This window comes from Meleagris gallopavo, chromosome 5, assembly GCF_905368555.1.
Source record: "Meleagris gallopavo chromosome 5, MGAL_WU_HG_1.1, whole genome shotgun sequence".
Lineage (NCBI taxonomy): Eukaryota > Metazoa > Chordata > Aves > Galliformes > Phasianidae > Meleagris > Meleagris gallopavo.
Window position 1 is genome coordinate 55,738,866 of NC_139408.1, and position 24,847 is coordinate 55,763,712.

Below are 24,847 nucleotides of genomic sequence, written 5' to 3' on the forward strand. Positions count from 1 at the left end.
CATAGGTGATGAAAGGAACAACCTGTCTTTGGGAAACAGAAAATGAAACGTTAGCACATCTATCCTTTTAACCAAATGAATACACTTCGTCTAGGTGTCACTAATACAAAGCTCCACAGTAGCATTTGTGCTCAAAATTCACTAGACAATTACATCAAGGAAAAAAAAACACACAACAGAATAATAAATAGAAATGTAATCTGCATGGCTAACACAGTGTGCAGTGCACAGGGAACAGGGGCTGGAATATGTGTGCATATGGGGCATGGTGTTATAAACTAGATAACTAATAGGTTATACACAGGAATTGATGGAAATTTTAATGTCATTGAAAGTATCAAGAAATTGCATGGTTTGCCTGATAGCACATGTCATCAGGAGTCTGAGGAGAGGCCCCAAGCCTCAAGACAATCCTCCATCTTGCATTATCCTTCCCTTTCCAGATTCTGTATCCTTACCACTGTTCTAGAGAAGTCAGGAAAACAAACTTCAGAAGAAAGCAGCAAACTCAAAGAATTGTCTACTCAAGCAACGACCGATCAGTAGTGAAGTTTTATGCTGCAGATCAATACAGACAACCAGGAATTTGCCACTGTGTGTGACTGAGCAGCATAAAACTGCCTTCCAGTAGCTACTCTGACAGCCCACAGCCTAAATCTTGAGAATAATTAAAGCCCAGTGGCTTGCCCAACTTAACTGAAGCCTCTTCAGCTGCTGTCTGAGCATGCCTCAAGCAGCAAAATACTGTCACAATCTACCAGACCATTTCCTTCCCCATTACATGCTTATCAGACCCTTCAGGCCCATATCTGTAGCACACTGAAGGAGGCTACAGGCAGAGGAAACATGAACCAGCATGCAGCACTCAAGGTAAAGCTGAGATCAAGTCACAGCACGACAGCCTTCACATCACGGCTGAGCTGAAAAGACAAATTTGAACAACACAGAAGTTGTAAGCCTGACACGTGAGCTGTTTGAGGGGGCACCAGGAGGACTGGGATGCTCTACAAACACGAGACTCATCTCAGAACGTTCTGTTAATAAGATGGGATGGGTTGGCTTGTAACAGGTCAAACCAGTCGTGTAACTACAAAGGTATGACACAGACGATGGCACGAACCACAGGCAGCGTCTCAGAGGTGAATGAGTAGAGAAGCAAAAATGAGAGCTTTTGTGACATTTCACTCGGCATCTGAGAGCTGATCCAGGCTTGCAGCACGGCAGTAAGATGTGCACTGCAGTGCCAGCTGGTGCAGTAGGTCTCTGGGTCAGTTCAAGCTGTCTCACTGTGTTACTCCATGCAAGTTCCTGCTCTGCTGAGCATCAGTGGATCCCAACGGGTGCCAGGGGAAGCTGCTACGTTAGCTAGGCTGCTCCACACTGACGTGAGTGTAGAGAGTTCCTCTCAAGGTAAAATCCTGGTTTAGGTTTGAAGTACCTTTAATTAGCTTCCTTACCCTACTGCCTTAGACAGGCATCACCTGTACAGCAGTCTGTAGAGCATGGCTTTACTTCAGGCTGCTAGATTTCATTAGTGACAGCTGATCCCTCCAGCTAATTCTTTACTGACATCCTTCCCTAAAGTAAAAGCTGCAACTACCACTATATTATTATACAAGGAAAGAGTTATCTATGCAATGCAACCAAAAAAGCAGCTGTTCTGCTACTCTTCACTAGCACAAAGAATTCTTTTATTTGTGTTACTGTACACAAGAAGTAGAAAAACCTCCAGCTTTCTTAAATGGCTTTTCACAATTACTGAAATGTACAAACACTTTACTGCAGCTACTCAAAGCACAGAAGCCACCACGCAGAGATAAATATCAACCAGGAATTCAAAAGCATGGGTTACGTTTTCCTTTTACCAAAGTTCTTCAGTTCACCCCAAGTGACCATTTTTTAATCATGCAGCAGCACGTGGACAACACTGTTTCTTCTCACTCTCTTTGGACTGAACCGTTCCCAAGAAATACTGGGAAAACATTACACAGAGTAAAGAACAGAAGCCCCACAAGGTAAAAACCTTTTCATCTTGAAAGAGACGTTTCCTCTTCTGTCAACAGCATTCGGTTGCTGACCCTTCTGAATTTGAATGAGCAGGGATAACAATTCATGATAAGATGCTCTAATTACAGAGGTTGCTGACAAGACAGACCCAATTAGTCTAGATTGGAAAAGGTTGTGCATCTTTGTTTTTCCTCCAAGCTTGAAGTTTCCACTGAAATAAGCATCACACACAATAGCTAGCTTAGGTTACCAGAATATCAGATGAAGGAGGAAAACAAACACGCATATGTGGGTAAGTGAAAACAGACTGGATATCAAGGTACATAGCTTAGAGAAAACTCAGCACAGGTCCCTTTCCTTCTTTCTCATCCCACGTTCTGCTCTCATCCACTTCATTTTACTGCAGTTATTCAATGAGCTGGAAGCTGGCACAGGCAGGAGGGTACATAATTTCTGCTTATTCATGAATTCAAATGGACTACTCATTCCTTTCTGCTAATATCTGTACTATCACCACACTGCCCTTGCAGAAAAAGCCAAGTGCAGTGACAGCAGAGAAGCAGTACAGATATTAACAGATGCTGGCAGCGGTCTGAGAAGAACATATTAGGACAACTGAACAAGAATTCCACACCACAGACAAGATGCCCTGAAGAATATAAAGCAGAACTATGGTTTCATGTATTGCTTTAAAGAAATTAAAAGGAATGAGTTGCATACAGCCTTACCTGAAACATGTCTGTATCTTTATCATGTGTGTACTCCACTACAACCGTCTGATTTCTGGATAAAGTGTAAGAGATACTGTGCTGACCTTTACAGCTGATAGCCTGTTGAATTAAAAAAGAAAATAAATTATATACAGTTTCTACATAAATATCATAATCAAATTCATTTTGCTATATAAAAACCTTTGATCATGATCATAATTTTAATATGAGGCTTGGTAAATAAATGCAGGACTTCTCATTATAGTAGAAAATCACAAGCTGCTCTCATTTGCTTCTGGTTTTGAAGTACCCATACCTACCATTTTCATTGTCCAGACTCCAAGCATATGTTTTTAACTCAAATTATTCCAAGTTCCCAGGCTTCAGAGGAACCCAGCTCCAAAGACTGGGCTTTTAGGGTTCCATAGTTTTGTCTTCTTTTTTAAGCAAGCATACAATTAGATCAATTCCCAATTAAAAATGCCAGGATTTTGGAGGTAGGAGTGCCACTACAATTAAGCAGACTTAGCACTTACATAAATCACGAGGAAGAGCGTGCACTTTCAACATGTTTTTCCTCACTCTAGTGTTTCTCACTCCCTGCCAAAGGAAACTGATCTCTACAGATACGAATGCAGCAAAGACCAAGCAGTACTTCAGCATTTAAAACAAGACTACAAGAGGACACCTCCTGCTGCACATAGCAGGGAGGTTGAAACTAGATGATCATTGTGGTCCTTTTCAATCCAGGCCATTCTATATGATAAGATCTGGCTAAGTCTGAATTCTGGTTAAGCCTTCCCAGGTTTATATCTGTACAGAAAAGCTGTACCAGTGCAACAACAACTTCCAGGACAGAATGGAGACATCACTCCAACATAGGAGTGCTCACAGCTCTGAAAAAGTCACCCACAAACAACAAAACAAACAGTAAGAAACCCATTTCCCATCTAAAATAAGAGCACAGTTGTCCCAGTGGAGAGCTGTAAGAAGGGGTGGGACATAGCAATTTTTTTTGGAACCTCTGAGACTCATACAGCATTTCTGTGGCACTAATGATCGGTTCTCAAGCTTTGGATTAATACTTATTATGCAATGTCAAAGCATAATTGCACTCTGTGTACAATGTAAATGCATCAATAAAAGCTTCAGGACAGAGGAGAACCCACTGAGAAACTGTGCCTATTGGCTAACAGGGGACTACATGTAAATATCAAGTTCATACAATGGCACGTAATTAGGAAAAAGGTAATGACTTACTACTCAGAAACACTTGCAGATACTTAAGGACTGAATTAATAAGTAAATTAAAGCTTTCTCCAGATTCCTGCTGAAGGGGTTCCTTTTCTAGTCTCAACAGCTTCATTCCCTTGTGGGGCTCTTCACCTACAAAATCACAGCTGGGGTGGGTAAGCCGAGCAGCTACGTGTATTCTGCTCTTCTGTCTGTCATCTCTCACAGAAGCCCAGAAGTTCCTAATGCTCCAAGTGCTAAACAAATCATCAGAAGCTGAATGTTAGAGCTACCTAAAAACACCGCCATGCACACCAAAAGCCTACTAAGGGTGAGCAGAACTACTGATGCATACACGAGAAAACACTGGCAGAAGTATTTATTTTTTTTTTGCAACCCAGTGTCTGCAGCAACAGTTTAGAGACTGCTTTACAACATGCCTCTGCTGAAAGCTCTCAGCAGCTTCAACACCTGCTAAAGCTTTAGGCTTAGGTGATAATACCTGGAGGCAAAGGATTGGGCAAGATGACCTCACTAGTCCCTCCCAATCGTTTGTCTGCAAGCAAGCTTTTCACACTTGAGAGGTTCTGTGACTTCAAGCCATGGTGCCTAGTTCCCCTGTTTTTCTTCCAGCAGGGATAATGGCTGCTGAAAAGTGAGGTAAACACATTTGGTGACTGGTGGTGCGCTAACAGATTCAAAATTTCTTGTGTTCAATGGGCAGGCTGTTTGGTAATAACCATTATGCTGACGCACAGTGTGTTGCAAGAGCTAACAGCATCTCTAGATGCAATGCAAATGAAGTCACCACCACTTTGTGACCCGCCAGGAGCAAAGCGTGCAGCAAGAGCTTCTCCTCTTTGCTGTCCAACATGCCAGGAATGGGATCTCATGCCCCAAGCAGGTCTCAGATGCTAGAGAGTGAAAATGAAACATTAAAAGCAACAAGAGACCCTTACACTTTGCATTTTAAGCATAATACTGCAATGATCAACTTCTACTCACGTTTTATCAGGCATTTCAAGTATCAGAAAGTAATTGCTTTCAGACAAAATTCATTTGTTTGTAAAAAACTGGGTGGCAGCTGAAACCATCACGGGGGACAGCCCCATCCTCAACTGTTACCTGATGGTCCTGCCTTAAGCTCCAGCCGGCCCACGAGTACTGACCATCAACAGCAGGGTGAAATTAGGCAAGGATGAATGCCCTAAGCTTACACTCTTCTCAGTCTGCAATTTTTAAGGTCCAATTAAAACAAAACAAGAAAAGTGGGAAAGTAAGAAGCTCCAGAAATACTTAAGGTCATGTCCTCATCAACAGAATGTAGGGCGCAGATGTGCTAATAATTCCTTTTAGGTCACCCATGGTCAGTACCTCATCTGAAATATCAGTGTAGGACATAATCTGTATTCTTTCTTCCCCCCCTCTTTTCTTCCTCATCTTATTTCCCCTCTTTGCCTTCCTCTGTTCAAACCCAGTCATTTCCAGTCCAAAAAGCCACATTTCGTTTCCTGGACTTGTGTAATCATTGCTCAAAAAAAGCTCAAAAAGCTGAGACTATTACAAGCAATGTTCCAACCCATGTCCTTTCAGGCTACTCAGCACCAACAGTTGCTTCAATTCAAAGGACATTTTACAAGTATTTTAATTGCTTGTCTCAAAGCAATTGACCATTTCTAGTTCAGAAGAAAAGTAGCAGCGTTTCAGGACTACACAAAACCCAAGAACTGGCACAACGAATTACAAGTGTAGGGCAAATATGTGAATAAAGCAGCACTGCAAGGGGAGTGCATCCACAGGCAAAAAAAATCATGAAGGATCTCGATAGCTTAAGAAGCTATAGAAACACAGTATTACCAGTCCCAAAAGCCTGGTGATGGATTGCTCCAACCCCCTTGTACTTCTCCTAGGCTGCCACTAATTGCACAGTTCCAGTAAGTTGAGCAGGAATAAAACTCCACCTCTCTAACATACATAGCCTGAGCTTGCCAGACAGCTCAGAAACATGCAGTTCGAGGCTGGCTATTGCATATACCACCTCTTGTCCAGCCAGAATGCTGCTGGGGAGATGCAGGCTAGATTCATCCTGCTGCCTACACAACTGGGTCAGTATGGCCAGCTGTCTCAAGCTGCTGCATTCAAGTAAAGCCTTCAGGAGATAGAGTGGGGACAAAAACTCTATGGAAGAAGAAAGTAAGAAGTAATCAGAGCAGGACATCTTCCATGACAATCCCACTGCCAGCAGCTCCATGCCCACACTGGGACTGAGGGATTTTAAGTCCAAATGAAAGGAAGATTGGGGTGCCATATTCCAGTTGGCATGAAGGCTTCCCCAGCGCCTCTCTAAGCTGGAGTTCATATTTGCCATAAGTTGCTCACCGCCACGAGACTTCAGCTGCAGGACAGCACACATTTGCTCCATGCTCCTGCATGCTGAAGCAGCTCATCTTAAGAGAAAACCTCCTCTCCATTGCTAAAAGCAAGGCCTGCAGTTAGCTCACTTGTGCAGTGCTCCCACAGCCTCAAAATTTGCATTCCAGTAATTTAAGGACATAAAAACTGCCATATAGTAACAGAGACTGGAGAGGTGCATATTGGGAACCTCACTATCCCACCCTCGCTCTTAACATGACCAAAATCAGAACTTTGCAAATTACTTCACAGCAGCTTCTCAATCTTTCTGTTATTTCTCTCCCATGAGCCAAAATTATGCTTGGCCTTGGTTTTTCCCCACTTCCTTATCCACAGTTTCCATCCTTGCTTCTTTCTCTCCAGTTGGAGAGCAAGACTTCATCACAGCACTCTGCATAAAGGCCTCGGCTTACTGAGGTGCCTGATGTCAGAGGAACCAACACCAAACAGTGCTTCCCCAGCAGCAGTGCAGTAGCTCAGCCCACCCAAAACATCTCAGCCCACCCGAATGCATTGCTATCCCTCCAGATCCCCAGATCACCATTTTGAGAACTGGGAAAGCCAAATGCCCTCAGCCTACACAGAAAAACACCCAGCAGGTAAGGGGAATAACAACACACAAATTTTTTGTTAAAAAAGCAGTAGCAGAACTCTCCTTTTGCTAGCAAAATAGAGAATAAGGAGGGATAACACCAATAAAACACCTTCAGCAAACAATACTTATGCCCAATTAGCAGTAGCCATGCACACCACCTCCTCATCTGCAGGCATACAGCATTACTCAGGAGCGAGACAACACTGCAAGTGTCAACTCCTACCCTAACCACAGATGGGGCACACAGCCTCCATCCCAGCAATTAGCAGAGGGCAGCACGTCTGAAAACAAGCTTTAACCAGTTCCTGTTGTGCAACGACAGACTGATGTCAACACCACTCCAGAAATGCCTTTATGGACCAACAGGACACTGCAGGTATAGTAAATACCCTGGACTAAGGATGAGCCCCAAAGAAAGGCTTGCAAAGTACAGGTGTATTTTTCCCCCAAGGTGAAATGCAGATCTCCTAGCAATATTCCCCTAGAGGGGAAAAATTACATGGGTTTCTCACTCACCATCAAGCAGATGTTCCTTATCTAGGAGCACCTGCTGATGTGCCACAGCCCTTCCCAGCACCAACATGATGAAGGTGCTCATTTTCTACAGGCACCTTCAGCCCAGCAGTTGAAGAACAGGTCTGAAACACCCAGCATTAAGTTAACACTGCCATGCAACGGGGTCAAACCTTCTGTGTCAGGAGTGTGTCCATGAATCAAGTGGAGCAGCAGATCCTGACATTCTCACAGCCATTAGGCTGTTACTTACAAGCAGCAGTCCAATCCACTGCCAGAAATGGATGTTTTGCTGCTCTTTTTTGCTCTGCTGATAGTGTTTTCAGGAAGAAGAATAATACGTGAGCTCTGCTTTGGAAACTGAAGCTTCACTTACCAGCTCCCCAAAGATCAGACGAAAGGCACAGCGTTATGGTTACCAACTCTCCTGCACCACAGCAGAAGGGAAGCTCAAATCCATTAAGAAAAGAGGCAGCTGTCTTGCAGGAAGGGCTGTTCCATTAGAACAGGAATCCTAGTTGAGTTAATTAGGTTGGATTAGGACAATAAAATGATTTATGGGAACACTTTAGTTTCCTTTGTTGGTAGTCAAGCTGACCGACACCACACTGACGCGTGTGAAATTAATGACAGCAGTGCCTTCGTGAGTTAAACGCTTTCTTCCTTGGCTGCCAGCCTTCAATTTCTTTCAGAAAAGAACACAAACACTCAGGGACATCAGACAAAAGTTCTTGAGAGGAAAAAAGACACTTTAGCCAGCAAACAAGAATCTGTTTTAAAGGGAAGAACCTAGCACGCTTCCACTGGATTTCTAGACTGTCAGAGCCAACAACCATTGGGTTATCATGTAGAAACCACACCAAGGGCCCCTAATCATGACACTGATATTCTGCCTACTTGAGAAGTTCCCCGGCAAATTAGACCAGTTTTCAATTCATGTAACGTTAACTAAAGACTGTCTGCAGTGTTATTCAGCCTCAATGTAAAGCCACCAGTAATTGCCCAGAATTACTGCTTCTGTAGCGCTGTATTTCAATAACTCTGGAAATTTACACTGACCTCTAGCTACTGATACAGCTATTATATGTAATTGTCCCCCAGCCTCTTTCGGAGAAAATAAGAGACATTATCATGGAAATCTCCCCGTGCCTGCATCTGCTCCCTGCACAGCTCCACACAAACCCAGCTTTCAGCGCTCCCCTTTCCTTGGCAATAAGAGCCTGAATTACAACTGCAATATCTATGGCCACTTCTGAATACCAACACCTCCTCTCTAATCAACATCAGTCTCAGACACTTGAGTGTCACGAAGTGGTTAAAGACAGTCAGCAAATGCAGGTGAAGAAAAAGCTGCTTTCTGAAAAGCACCGCACCAAATGGAACTGTAAAAACATCAAATTCCATACCAGTTTCAGACAGTTGTGTTTATTTGCTGATCTGAGCATTAACAGCCATAAACAACCCAAAGTGGGATTTTTGCCAGTTAAAGAAACAGTTTAAACCTCTGTATGCGTGGCACTCATACAATCTCAAACAAAAGTTTGCAATCTCACTCGGAGCGAATCAATCTCTGTGCAACTTGAGGCCACTTCTGCTCAATTCACCTAAGTGCAAGTCAGTCCCTCTGAAAGCCTGGGCTCAGCTCCTAGAAACAAACAAATTCTAGTTGGTTATTTACACTTAAAAGCTTTTGTGGCTTCCAAGCACTCATGTTTGTTTCCTATGAACCCTTTCGTGCTGAGCTTGTATATTTGAGGGGGAGGGGGAAGAAGGAATAACACATTTGTATACATGGCAGCCATCTGCTCCACGTGCACACGCGGGGCTGTGCTGCTGCTGAATTGCCATTTATCAGCTCAACAGGCAGACCTTACATTATCTTCTCCATTTGCTGCACTGAGGCTTGCATAAAGCTTTAGACAACACTGCAGACTGCCCTTTCTCCAGGAGGGGCACGAAATATCCCATTGGAGTAGTTCTCTAATTTGGGTAATGCAACAAGCAAGGAGGCAGTGATCTAAGAGCATCTCCAGGTAAGTTTATTGTAAAGGAAGGTGAGTGTTGACAGACAGCTGATCACACAGAGCCCAACACCTCTGTGCATGCGGTTATTCCAGGCAATACTGCAGGATAGGCTATTCCTACGAAAGCAAGCATTGATCAGTGCCTTAGCAACGCATTCTCAATTGCATGGACTGACTCCAGATGGCCAAAATCATCATTACTGCAGACCCAAGTCCTACCCTGACACCTAGGACTCCTGAGCACGTCTGGTAAAGCAGTGCAAGGCCTAATGCTTTGTATTCCAGTGTATTAGGAGCAGCTTGAAGAAGGTGCAGTTTTATACTGACAGATGCAGCTATACTGTGTAGTGCCTCAGGTCCTCTTTGAACGTCACAAATTTCTTCTGAGTGTTATGAATCAACACTTTACCTGCCTAACCTGGGAAGCATTTTCTTTCCATCTGGCCTTCTGGCTTTTTCTACCCCTTATAGACCTGTATTTTCCCCTTCCATTTTCCTTTAAGCATACATTAAGTAATACTACATTGCAGTGATCTTTCACACATCTTTGAAATCAAGTCTGTAAACACTCCTCCCTTAGTCAGCCTGCTCCATTTCCCCTCCCCCATAGCAGAGGAGAGCTGCAGGCAGCTCAGATGCACACACAATAAGGTGCAGCAGTGCCAGATACATCACCCACTCAGCATCATCACTCACACCAAACTCCAGAATGCTCCTTTCAGCAAATTCCTGCCTGCACATTGCTCCTACACTGTCTACTGCAACTTCTTCAGAGCTGCTTACCATATTCTGCTCTGAGGACATCACACCTGCTTTGAAAGCCCAGGAAAAGGCACACGTTATCACTGCCCTGTACTGACTTTTGTCAATGGGATATACCTCACCTGGGTTCCAAAAACTGGTCTCTGACTTCTAGGACATGTATGCACGCTCCTTTAAACTTCAAGTTCTTACACTGGTAGTCAACAGTAATTATTCACACTTAGAAATAGCCATCTCACAATTTCTCATTTATTCTATCATGCTGCCTTTTCATTACCTTAACTGCTCACTACAGGGTACATGAGACATGGCTTGGTGACAGGACTCAGTAGGTGAAGCTGACGGTTGAACTTTGTGATCTTGGAAGTCTGCTGCAACCTAGATGATCGTATGATTCTTTTTGGAGATCCACCTGCCATATCAGAGGTCAGATTTGCATATACCTGCATCTTTCTTCCAGTTTTGAGGAGTGGGTAAGATACTTTTTTGGATCACACGTCTGTTCCCATTTCAGCTTCAGCCTACCACGCAGTCACGTCACTGCCTTAAAGGAGAACGCATACCGGCATGGAGGAAGGCCCAAATATGATTTTGCTACAGCAGCTGGAGCACATCCCCCAACACTCTTGATACACCCACAGAAGTGTCTGTAATTAGAGAAGGATGCAACAGTGTTTGTAACTGAACATTCTGGTGCCAGCAGTTTACAATCCATTTCTATACATCAGGAACAAAAGCAGCAGATGCTTGGCTACACTTATGTATTTGGATACGCCAAGCACACAAAACAGTCAGAAATTAGAATCTTTAACTAAAAACCACAAAAAATAGTGATAGAGTCCCCTCAAGGGCTTCTATCAATACACAGACTGAAAGATTTGTACACTTAGCACATCAGCAGTGAATGCTTCTGTGAATCAAAGCACCCATGAGCACCGATCTAAGCCTGCCTGCCAAAGGAGAGCACATAATAGCAAGATGAGAAGCAGCATATCATTCTGTAGCTTCCACAAGCCATAAATTCAATCTGACACAAATCAATTTTACATTAAGACAGCCAAAGGCTCTCCAGACAGTTACCTTAACAGACCTGTTAAGCAGCTGCACGGAAATCTCTCAGGAAAAAGAAAAAGTTAACTCTTGCCAAAAAGCCATTGAACGCTTATGGAAAGCAGTTAGGTTTTATAGAGCCCAACAAGGGACAGAAGTTGCTTCCTAAACTTCACACTACAGCTTGAGCATTGTGAGGGAAAGCACAGAAGGAGCATGCCCACAGGATCTGCCTCCAGCTGGGATGAAGGAGGAGGCTCTGACCAGCAGGCTCTTGGTGCATGTTCAGATCCTAAGTAGAAGTTAACAACGTGCATTTCGTATGCAGGAAACGTCCGCTTTGTTTTTTTTTTTTTTAAATCCCTATGATCTTACAGTAAGAAAAAGTAATCCTAGCCTTTACAGTTATACGTATTACGGAGCCTCTTCCTGTGTAAAGTTCAGAACTTGAGTTCCTCATATGCAACTCCGTATATTTAAAAAACCCACACGCTTACACTGCTTGCCTAAGCTACTGATGTGACTGAAGCCATAAAGTTAACACACTAGAAGAGCAGGGAAAACACAGGCCTGATGCTGCTGCACGGGAGATGCAAAACCAACCCCCTAACAAGTGGGAAGCAAGGAGCTTTCCTTACTATTTATGCAGCTGCCAAGCTCATATCAAACTGTAGCTGGCTATAAGAGCCTTCAGTAGTGGATACGGACAAAAAGGACAAGTCTGGTTGGCCCTGGGCCTGAGACTTTGTATTGATAAAAGTTATCCCAGGAAAGAAAGCAAGCCCCTCACTGCACACAGATGTTACAATGGTAGTATGGAGCAGCACTGAGAATGGTCAGAAAGTGATGGGTGCTCAGTGCATCCTCAGCCATCCACCCGAGCCGTGAGGAGGTGTGAACAACCAAATTTGGGATTCATTTATCAATGTTTAGTCGCTGGCTGTCACTCCAAGAGTTCTACAGGCCAACGGATTCACAGAATAGATTCAATGCTCGTACAGGGAGGTTCAGCTGAAAGCCAGTTAAAAAGCTTGCATACCTTGGCCTATTTACCAGCTTCAGCATGAAATACAAAGCAGGGAACAATTCAAGTATCAACAGTGAGCTAGAGAGCAAAGAAGTACAAAAGAGCCGTCTGAGAGCACTTGAGCCAAAACACGGGGAATGTTTTCCAAGGAACAGCTTTGATATCAGAGCAGAACCAAAGGACTTGTACAGGTCAGTCCAACACAGCCAACCTAGCACTCCAATGACACACACCCAACCCACCAAAGCACATCAACTGCACTGACCTGAGCTTGCAGCTCCATTTCATAACCTGGGATGTCAACGGGTAATCAGAGGGCAATCAGCACCCAGGAAAAAAAAAAAATCAAGCCTGAAGACAGATGTTTAGCAGAGTTGCCACATCTGTTTCACTGCTGTCAGATAAAGACCACCACAGTCTATTACTATTCTGAGCTGGCAGCAAAATCCCTCCCTCTGTAGCTTTGGAAAGGAATAAATTGAGATTACTGGAGATTGTACTGAAGGACGTTCTGCAGCACAACTCCCAGTATTCACAGAAAGTAATTAGAGGATTAGTAGCCTCTATTGGTCTCAGTTCCTGTTATTTTCATTGTGTTCTCAAATCCACATTTTCTATCATTTTCCAGTAAAAATTGATTCAGATGAGAAGGAAGGAAAATTTATGCCCCCATAAAATTTACATACAACATCCTAGCTTAAACACTGAAACTGGAAAGATTCGTTTTAAAAGAAGTAACAGTGGCATCTGGTTTCAGTAGGCTGTGCTGGGTGCATTCACTTATCTCTTCCACAATTTATTAAAATTTAAAGCAAGCTTTACAGGCAACTTGCTTTATATTCCTATGTTACATTAGATAAGAGAATGTCTCATCAAATGTCTCACGCAGTTCGCACAGCATGGTTTTACCACTGATAAGACCCACGTCCCTCCCTCCCCAAACACAACACGCAGCCGTCCTTAGAAATAAGAGAGGCAGAATTGTGTCCTGTATAAACACACTTCTCCATGTGTACGCTCAGTGATAAAGCTCAAGTCATCCTGACCCTATGCTCAGATAACATCTCAACCCTCCAGGGTTGGAAATAATAAAACATTAAATACATAAAAAGGTACAGCACAGAATTGAAGCTGCAGTAGCCAGGTTATGGAATACCTCACTATTTCTGTGGGAAACAGCAGCTAGATATACTGGATTTTTTTACACTGAATGGAAACAAGTGCTGAGTAAAAGATATTCAACTACAATACACTCCAGAGGCCTACAGTGTAAATAAAAAAGGCATGGCATAGGATTTGGGCTATAGAACAGCAAGTGCTTCAGTACTTGCTGTCTGACTGCCCAGAATGAAGATGATCAGTGACAAAAATTCTTTCATATTTAAGAATTCACACATCTGAATATTTCATAGAATCATAGAATGGCTTGGGTTGGAAGGGATCTCAAGGATGATGAAGCTCCAACCCCCCACCACAGGCAGGGCCACCAACCTCCACATTTCAGAGCAGCCCAGGCTGCCCAGGGCCCCATCCAACCTGGCCTTGAACACCTCCAGGGATGGACGGGGCATCCACAGCCTCTCTGGGCAGCTGTTCCAGCACCTCACAGCAAACAACTTCCCCCTGACATCCAACCTAAATCTCCCCTCCCTCAACTTCAAACCATTTCCCCTTGTCCTGCAGTTATCTCCCCTTTCAAAGAGTTGACTCCCCTCCTGTCTGTAGGCTCCCTTTAGGTACTGGAAGCCTGCAGTGAAGTCACCCCACAGCTACTGTCAGTTTTAGTAGCAGCATTTGACTCAGAGTTTCAGAGTTAAATCATGCCCTCATCCATAAGACTCCAAGTTCACTGATAAGCAGATAATGGGGAAAAAGCAACATAACCCCACCCAACCACATCTCCCAGCCCTTCCTACACCACGGCTCAACACGTGCACTGTAGGGTGCCAGCAAGACTCGACTGTGTCCCCACCTCACCATGCTTATGCTGCAGCTCTGATCTTGCAAAAACAAACAAACAAAATAGATACTGCTCCAAGTTCAATGGCTTTGGTACTCACCTCCTCACACACCACTGAGGAACTGAACGCTTTGGAGGGCAACGATTTCATCCACACAACCCGATACGAAGCTCAGTCTGTCACCCGCTCACATTACAAAGGCTTTCAAGCTCATTTGGCACATTACACAAATACATATTCAACTACAGACCAAGATTTGCAGAAGTTTGAGCTTTGATGACTCTGGCGTAAGAATTAAAGCGTTCTGAATCACACAATCAATGACTAAGTGTGTCTGCTGCAGATAAGAACAGAAGATTCCCTTCTCCGTGCCCTCTGCCAAAAAACCACATCACTGCTTTCCAAAAGCTGCTGCCTAAAAGCATTCCAAGTAGTGCACAAGTTGCCTGCACTGCTCCCACTTGCAGCCCTACCGGCCTGTTTTTGCACTACTGACCAACCACCTAATGGCACTGGTTAGAGAACATAGAAAATAAATGTAGTAACGTGTAATTTATGCCTTTCGTGTTCATTAAATATCAAGTTAAATATTGAAATCGCATGGTCTCAGATTGAATTTCACCACACATTTGGAACATCTGGATGCTATCCAGAGGAATCCTCAAGGACACTGAATGAAGTCAGCTGGGTGGACTAGGAAGCAGCTATAGGGGCTCCTTGGAGCAAACATTATCTGCAATAATTGATCACATTATCTAATGCAGACGGTAGAAAAATAATGAATAGGCTTTAAGCCAGCAGCAGGAGTGAAGATCGAACTGGTGAAGTGAACAGCCACCTCTTATCTGAGCTAAAGAAGCAATTTAAAAACAGTTAACATGGGAAATCTGCACTGGAACCAGCTGATTCTTTCACAAAGTATGAATTTAAAGCTACGAAAAACAGCAAGACAACAGATAAAATAGCAATCCAGATCAAATGCCAGATTATAACTAAACACTTGATGTATTTCCAGGGCAAAGATAACAGAGAGAAATCCAAAGAAAAATATAATCTCTTCAAAGTCAGTATTACTGAAGGACGCGTTCACATTTGCATTTAATAAAATGAGAAGGCTGGTTATCAGTTTTCATACCTAACAAGCTAGAGCAGATTCACCATTCCCTGAAAAACACAGAACTTAATAACACTGTATTGTTGGGAAAACACAGACCACACAGACTGCAACGGCAAGAAGGTCTTTTAATGTACAGATCGTACACAAGCAGGCAGCTTTCTCTGAACTACTAGCTGAGAAACCAGAGCAATAACCCTTATCCAGTTCACCTCTACACACGTAAGGAGGATGGCAGCCTGTCTCAGTAAATGAATGCACTCCCAATGGATGTTACATACTGCCTCAATGTCTTGTCCAGCAGATGGAAATAACAACTTATGTATTGATTCTCCTATATTTAAATTGTGATTATTTCACCTCCATCTATCTTAGTTTCATGTAGGAACCTCAATCATTAGTCATCATATATTAAGTAATTGAGAACGTTTTATCACAGAATCTCATTCTGGCCTCTTAGTTACTGTGCTTGGCAACTGATTTAACCACTCAAGAGATTGATTCTCTTAAGTTAGGTGAGCCAGTGGGGAAAACAGGGATTTAAAGCAATGGCAGATGGTGGAGCCAAAGATTTATGGCAGATAAGCCATCTCTTTACACTACATACAGCATCATTCCAACTTTTACCCTCCCACAGATTAAAAACAAACTGCAGTTTGAAGATGTTTCTGGCATTGGGAATAATTAACGAGCCTCTACAATAATAGGCAATAATCACATAAATCTCTGCTTTGTTGAGGACACACTGCATCTGCTTTGCCTAACGAAGCCCCAGAAACAAGAACCTGACAACTGATTGCTCCACATCCATGAAGGCACGGGCTTTTACCTCCTCCCCTGCAATACGATGCCTCTGCAGGCAGAGCTGAGCTGACAAATCACACATGGGCAATAAAGCTGGTGTCTTCCTTTAATCTTCCAAGACTAACGCTTCCCAGGTTTCCCACCCACACTGCATGCACAGATATTAGTTTCTCTTCTCTCTCTCCCCATAAGCACTATCATTTTCTACACCTGAAAAGAACAGGCCCTCAGTTTTTGACAGTTGCTCACAATCACCTTTAATTTGTTTTACAACATCCCTTACCCTTACCTCTTCCAAGCAGACTTGGAAGAAAATAGTGCGTTCCTGCTTCAAAGTAACCAAAAACCTTTGTGCAGGTAAAGGGCTTTTTTGGAGAAACCAAGTTTAATTAACTCAGACTTTAAAAAGACTATTTTTAATCAGGTCCCTTTTTCCCCATACCAGGTATCTTCCAATTCCATCCCATCATCCTCACAGTGCTCCTAACCACACTGTTTGGTTCGTATCTTTCACAAAGCTGCTCCAGGCCAATTTGTTCATAACAAGATATCTTAAGTCATCTTACCATAGAATGGCTTGGGTTGGAAGGGATCTCAAGGATGATGAAGATCCAACTCCCCCCACCACAGGCAGGGCCACCAAACTCCACATTTCATAGCAGCCCAGGCTGCCCAGGGCCCCATCCAACCTGGCCTTGAACACCTCCAGGGATGGACGGGGCATCCACAGCCTCTCTGGGCAGCTGTTCCACCACCTCACCTCTCTCATAGGAAAGACCTTCCCCCTGACATCCAACTGAAATCTGCCCTCCCTCAACTTCAAACCATTTCCCCTTGTCCTTCTGTTATCTACCCTTTCAAAGAGTTGAAATCTTCCTTGGTTCCAATAGCTAACTCTTCTCTTAAAAAGCATCCTATCTATCTTCAGCATGTAGCTCTGGTTACTGACTCCCCTGCTAGAGCAGAATGCCTTTTGGCCTCTCCTGTGCCCGTGGCTGCAGGATAAGCACTAAATACAGAAAGCAAACCATGTTGCAAGGAGCAGGAGCAGCAAGCTGGAACTGATAGGTAGTCCTGCAGTTCAGAAGCAAAGCTGTGAGCCACTTTCTGCGTTTCATACACCCAGTTCCCACAGCAATAGACACAGACCTTACTGAAAGCTCCCACCTGTTCAGCTTTACTAGCATTTTGGTTACAGATTTCGTCAGATTAGGAACGGGGTTTATGCTTTCTTTCTTCGATTTCGTATGGTACATCCCACACAGCAAATTGCTTATCTCTCTGGAATCCCATTAGTAACCAGCTCAGGAAATTAAGTTTCCTTGATAATTCCTTGGGATTTAAATGAATTAATAGTCAGCTGAAAATGGTTAAGATATTAAAACCACACGGTGCTCCTTCCTATTTCTCTCCTCTTCATTTCACATACCAGAATACAATTAACCAAAATTAAAGAGAAAGGCAAATACAATACATAGTTAACAATCAATCTACTATCATTGTGCACAATCCTTACTTCAGTGTCACATAAAACTGTGAGACAGAGGCAGTTATTCTTACTCTCTGTTAAGAATAAGGAAGTTCCTTCACATTGATGACAGTAACAACACAGTTACTGCTACCACAAGGTAGGTGAGCCACAATAACTGCCTTAATACTACATGCAATGGGGCACTGATGCAGTTAAGCAGACAAGCATGCATGCTGAGGTCCTGCAAAATCAGGACATTACTGACAACAAAACATAACTGTGCTCACCAACACAACACCTGTCGTGGACACAGAGCTGTAACTAATTCAATTCTGATCTCTAATCATCCAGTTTACCTTTTCATATGCCTAGCAGACCACCAGAACTCTGCAGGAATCCCTCTCTGCAATCCCCCCAGCTCTGGCTCTCTTTGGCCACTTGGGATTCCTAGAAACACACCTGATTATAAGTGTTTGCCTAGTACTCACTCAATAGACTAGGATTCATTTTATAACCATCCAGCGTTCTGCTTTTTCCTCCCCAATAAAAGCAACACACACATGTGAACAGGGATGAAAAGATGCTGCAGAGTTGTTGTGCAAGCTTTATCATTCTTACTTTCACTTAGGGAAGGGAAACCAACAAGCTCTCACCTGTTTCTAATAAAGAACATCCAATTACTTTAACTATAGGAAAGATACTTCAAAGGGGAACAGCTAAACAGATGAGGAACCAGACCATGGCATTCATGCTATGCTCCTGACCCCTTCTCCAGTGAAAAGCAAAGGCAGGGTAGTTTAGGATATCACACTCCTCCTTTGTATTTTTCACTGCCCTTTCTGAAGAGTCCTTTTTTATATCAACATTTCACTTATGCAAATCCTCAGCAAGTTACAGAAATGCCACAGCAAGTTTCTTCTCACGAGATGATCTGCAGAGATTCCCTGCATTATTCTGTAGGCAAGGAAGGAATTTCTTTGGACTAGAAACTGCTGCATAAGTTTCTCACATACGCTACTTAACACACCATGAACTGCCATCCTAGGTGTTTTAAGGTGTCTTCAACCTAGATGATAATCCCACATGCCAATAAAATTAAGGTCGTCCTTCACACAGTCATAGAACCGTTCAGGTTGAAAAGACCTCCAACATCCTCAAGCCCAATCCTAACCCATCCCCCTGTCCTTCAGTGCCACATCCCCATGGTTCTTGAGCTCCTCCAGGGATGGTGACTCCTCCACTTCCCACTGAAACTGAACAAGAAAAGCATACAACACAAAAACATTTAGTTCTTGCTTGTCACAGTACATCTTTCTTCCTCCTTCCTCCTTGCCAGGAGAGACTGAGAAAGCAGGCATTCGCATGGTACCAGATCCATATATTGTCGTATTCAACACAAAACAAGCTCTTTGGAGAAAAAAAATTTGGAAAGAGTTCCCTTAATCACCCCTACTTCTAAAAATAAGTATTGAACAATAGCTACGTTTATTTTCCAGACAAAGAATTGTAAATTGCAGATTGCTACTTCAGTAAATTCTTTCAAGACCAGACATTCCTTCCAACTTGCTACAGATGTATATATGAATCAAGAAGCTGTTTGCTTGACTTGTTCTCAACCCTTAATTGCTGGCAAAGATACCACCATACATACACACCGTGGAAAAAGCCTCACAAAAATATGCAAGCAAAAGAAGTACATTTTGGAGTCATTAAAATCATAAAATGAAATTCTAGCATGAATTATATGCAGTTTAATCATGTAAAGGGATTCGAAATATCAGGTGTCCAGCTGATTTATGTTCTTAGGCAGTGGAAAGTACAAGCATCAGAACAGTATTGGTTCCCATAATCCAATACATCATTAAAATCTTGTGCTGAGACTCGAACTTGGATTCAGTAGCTAAAATGTCTCACCAAAAAAGGTTTACTAAGTGTCATGAAAAAAGAAAACAATGCACTACCTGAAAATATCACAGCCACGATGCAGAAATATTTGCCTAGAAGCTCTGAAGTACTGAATACTTGCTTCGGGGAGAACAGTTATCAAATCAAACTTCAGGAAAGCCTGTTTAAAGACACTACCCCATCACAAAGTTGTTTCTAAAGCATAAGTTTTCAAGGGTTAAAGCACAAAGTACCTGTGAAACCGTATTAATCAATGGTGAGAACACCCAGTCTAAAGCCATTTCAGGTATGCAATTGTCCCCATCTCTTCCTGACAGTGGTGAATTGATGCACCAATACAGTTGATACTTTTGCTACACTGCTATCAAACAAGTTGATTTAAAGACTAGAAAGTCTGCCAGAACTCGCACAGATCCTCTGCTGTTGTAAGAACAGCAAGAAAGATGGCTTGATGTCCAACCTGTAGGCATGAAACACTGCATTACTGCTGAATAAGTTCCAAAGACATAAGACCAAAACGACAGCAATTCATCCCGGAGGAAGAAAGCTGGGCTGTTTTTATGAAGCTTTTCCAGCACACACAGGAGAAACAAGATGAAATTCTGTCCAGATTTGGAAGGACTCATTTTATTTGTGACACGAGGAGATCACAGCTCAGCGTGCTGCTGTTAGATACGCAGCTGACTGACACTTTCTGCTCAGACAGCCTTCCAAGCAAAATGATAGCTTTGAGAAAATGATAGCTATGAAAGAGCTGCGTGTATCCTACATTTTTCCCCTTCGGTAGCAAAAGGTCCCAGTACCAAAGAAAATATAAAGACAGCAGAAGAGCTTGCAACTGAAACATGTAATTTTTAATGCTTGCCTCCGTGCAGCTCACATAGCAAAGTGCGTACAGTAGTGATTTTCACTACAAATAGTGAACCAAGAGATAATCCAGTGCAACTAATACTCTAATTAGAGACGTAATTACAGAAGTGTATTTATGGCTCCAGGACCTTTCAGCCTCCACAGAAGCATGAAGCAGCAGCAACACAACCAAATCACCTTCCAACCTGCAGCTTCTTGCTTTACGAAGTTCAGACCCACTTCTCTACAAAGATTCAAACCCAGAAATTCATAGAATTGTATCACAGAACCACAGAATGGCCTGGGTTGCAAAGGAGCACAATGCTCATCCAGTTCCAACCCCCTGCTATGTGCAGGTCGCCAACCAGCAGCCCAGGCTGCCCAGAGCCACATCCAGCCTGGCTTTGAATGCCTCCAAGGATGGGGCATCCACAACCTCCTTGGGCAACCTGTTCCAGTGCCTCACCACCATCCTAATATCTAAACTAAACCTCTTCTGATTTAGTTGAAAACCATTCCCCCTTGTCCTATCCTGAGCATACCAGATTGTTTTTTACTCCATGTAAGAAGGAAATTTTTCACTCAGAGGGTGGTGGCTACTATCCTACTCCTACTATCCTATCTATCTTACTCCTGGAGGATGAAGGTTCTAAAACAGTAGTGAGTGCTAAGCACAGAAGAAACATGTTTTATGTATTAAATGCAAAATGAGAGGGAAAATTCTCTTTAAGAACCTCCGAGTGCAGTTTTATCATTTTTCTTTCCCAGAAGAAAACGTTCAGCAGCATTTTTTCTAAAAGAGCTCAGCAAGAGCACCTCACAACAACCACATCCTTAGGACTCCTGCTGCCCCTTGCTGTGACAACAGAGCACTGAGCAGAGCAGCACCACAGGTAATGGGCAGAGAGAGGAGTGGGGAGGGACAGTGACTGCAGAACACTTTCATCCATCCTTTCGAACATACTCATTAAATCAAAGGGCACTTGACCTACATATTTTCCTAATATGCACAGCAGATTATCTGGAAGGAGAAACAACATGCTGCAAGCTTATTTTTCACTTTATTCCCACATCATACGTAATCTGGTCATAAAAAGTTACTGCAGCGCATTATGAAGCTGTCACTGTCAGATTCTGCATGCCAATTATTTAAGAGTTCAATGCAACAGCCACCCCAAATGTTAAATGCTTTATCACAGAATTATAGAATGGCTCAGGTTGGAAGGGACCTCTAGAATCATGAAGCTCCAACTCTCCTGTCACAGGCAGGGCCACCAACCTCCACATTTCACAGCAGCCCAGGCTGCCCAGGACCCCATCCAACCTGGCCTTGAACACCTCCAGGGATGGACGGGGATCCACAGCCTCTCTGGGCAGCTCTTCCAGCACCTCACCACTCTCATAGGAAAGAACTAGTAAAGAACTTTATACCCCTGGCAACTCAGAATCTTGGAACTCTCTTCCAACCCAGCAGTTTCACAGCAATTCACACAGAGGCCACATCAGACACACTGCCTTTGCCCTGGTTACACCTAACTGCACACCCCATAAGCAGACACCCAGCTCCACGTATCGATCGCAGTTTCTGTGAAAAGCACTTTATTATAACCACGTTCCCTATTTTAAATGTAAGGTTTCCTCACCCCCACGCAGCATGCAGCATACACTCAGTGTAACAAACTGTTGATAGAATGACTGCAACAAGGGTTGAACATCAGAGCCAAATCGTGCTGACCACACCAAGCACTGAGCTCTCTTTGGGCCTTTCTGCTCAGCGTGCAGCTGTGTGCACAGAGTTATGTTAGCCTCATATCAAGGAATCATCTCACTCCAAGTCTTCAGCTGGGCTTCATAAAACAGCATTCCAAGACCACACCAGCTCATTAGCTGGCAGTAAATTAGGTTTAAATGCAGTGAGGCTTCATGAGAAAAGGTTATAACAGCTTGCTTCCTTCCTTCGGCTGTGAGTTTCCCATTGTAGGAGCAAGGTGAGTGTGGTACCTAAGACTAATGCAGCAACAGAACACCAAAAAAAAGAGTGCATAAGCAGCAAACCATCACACTGCATAAATGTGATCCCTCGTCTGTCACTGAAAAGGAATTAAACATCCTAACTATTCAAATGAGGAAGTTTTCATTTTAAAGAAGAAATCATTTCTATACATTTCATAGAATGTCTTGGGTTGGAAAGGACCTCAGGAATCTACCTTTCAATCTTAACTGCCCTTCAAATGTGTTTTGATGCATTAGCTGAGAAGTTACACAGATAATACAGGAAGTTATGTTCCTGCATCAAGCATTACTCAGCACTCTCCTTCCTGATAACGAAGGTCAAGAAACCCGAAGCTGAGGCAAATCCTGAAGCACTGAACAGACTTAGAGGCAGCTCCAGTTTGTGAACTTTCACTACTGCTAAGGGCTCAATTAACAAAGCCAGCCCTAAATACAGACAGAGCTACGCACAATCCACAAACAGTTCTGGCTATGACATTTCCTTGCGGAAGACTTCCTAGACTTCAAAGCAATGAGTATGTGAATCATTGCAGCAGTACAGAAAAACGACTCTGCAGATGTTCCTGAGTGCTTGGCAGAAAAATTACTGCGGGACAACAGCTGACATGAGGCTCCACAAAATGTCAAGCAGTCACTGCTCCAGTTCCTTTTGGAGTTGCTTTCAGCTGGAGCAAGATCTACTATCAAAGCAGCTGCACTGCCACAACCCACCCTACACACCTGATCTCTGCTGCTCCTACCTCTGAGCACTGTTATACGTTGCTTTAACCAGGGCACAGGGGCTTGCTCAGAGCAGTGCCAGGCAGGACTGTTAGACTTACAGCTACGAGCAAGACTTTCTGGGTATTACATCTAATACACTAACAGTCTGCCATCGATGCTGTAGCTAAACACAAGCTTAAACAGAAAGGATTACTGCTTCATGAAAGCTGTAATGTTTGCTTGTTGAGGCAAAACCATCATTTCTCAGCATTTGCATAGCCTGCAATCCTACCTGAGGCAAATGTACTGCTTGCTACATTCCAAAACCTTTTCTTTCCCCCAGAGATTTGTTTGAAGCCATGCAATCCTTTGGCCTAGGATGCTGCCTCTGTATTCCTGTTTTAAAGTATGCATTTTAGTGCTTCTAAGGCTAAATACAGTCAGCTCCACTGTCACAAAATAAAACACCTGCATCCAGAAAAACCTCAGCACATTAATTCATCCCTCTTGCCATTCGTACTGGTGCTCATACACACCTCACCGTTATGCTTCAAGTTGAATCAGACAATTTTGTACTCATATCAGTGTTTCACATCAGGATTTTATAACTGGTGGGCAGAGCCACAAAATGAGGCAAACTGGAATCGAAGCAACAACAGAACGTACACAGATACTGGTTCAGAGAGAGTAATCCCAGAGCAGTAAGGATTAGAAATAAAGCCTGAATGCTACAATTTGTATGGGAGGGGCAGACTGATCTTTGAGGGTTTTGTGATGTTCCTCACACCCACTCCTTAAGAAAAAAGCCTTCTGAACTTGAACATCTGGAATTAAATCCCCACAGCAAACAGGAAGAAAGGCATTCTGCCAAAGGATTTAACTGTCGGATCGTAAAGGAGTTTTGTTCAACAGCCAGTACCGGAACTGAATACGCTGTAGGTCAAATAAAGAGCGTGTACTCCTGTTTAAAGAACCATCTATCCAAATTTTAACACAGCCATTTTCATATCCATTGATTTTAAGCTACAAATCTTCTCTGTCAAGATGCAATATTCTTTAGAAAATGACTTTAACGCTTTCAGTTTTTTTCTCCAAAAATCCTTAAAAATATTTCCACAGCAAAAGCCATAAAAGCAGCTTACAAAACATATGAAATATCCATCACATCGTCTAATAGTAGTGCATTACACAGTTATTCAACAGAAAAACGCTTCTGGAGCAAGGTTTTCAATGACTGAATGGGGCTACTGTGTCTCAGGCAGATTCTTCATCATCTACTTGAGACCTTAAGCAAATGCACACATCCAAAGGAATTCAGATGCACAACTTCCCTCGAAAACCCTTCTGTCTTATTTCCAGGAAAAAAAATTAAAAGCTCCTTGGGAACATTTGTGTTTTTGTATACAGTACAATCATAGAATGGCTTGGGTTGGAAGGGACCTCAAGGATCATCGAGCTCCATCCCCCACCAACAACATCACAGTAATACTCTAAAACTCCAGCAACTAGGTGTTAGTATAGTACAAAAAGACTAAAACTTAACTTTAAAGGACAGATATTTAACAAGGAAAATATACTTAGACCTTCACAGTTGCAGTTAAGGCTGTAACTGTGACATTGTAAGGGAATAGGACTGTCTCCAGCAATAAATTGCAAACACTGTTTTGACTTGTATTTTATTTATTATGCTACAAC

At 43.0% G+C, this 24,847-nt stretch overlaps 1 protein-coding gene across 1 annotated transcript in view; it reads right to left on the reverse strand.

Annotated features, from left to right (window-relative positions):
* PELI2 (pellino E3 ubiquitin protein ligase family member 2) overlaps positions 1-24,847 on the reverse strand; it is a 68,154-nt gene that overhangs the window by 11,925 nt on the left and 31,382 nt on the right. The window contains exon 3 of the mRNA XM_085225862.1: positions 2,736-2,837. Within this exon, the coding sequence (XP_085081988.1) occupies positions 2,736-2,837 (102 nt within the window). The remainder of the gene's footprint in view (positions 1-2,735; positions 2,838-24,847) is intronic.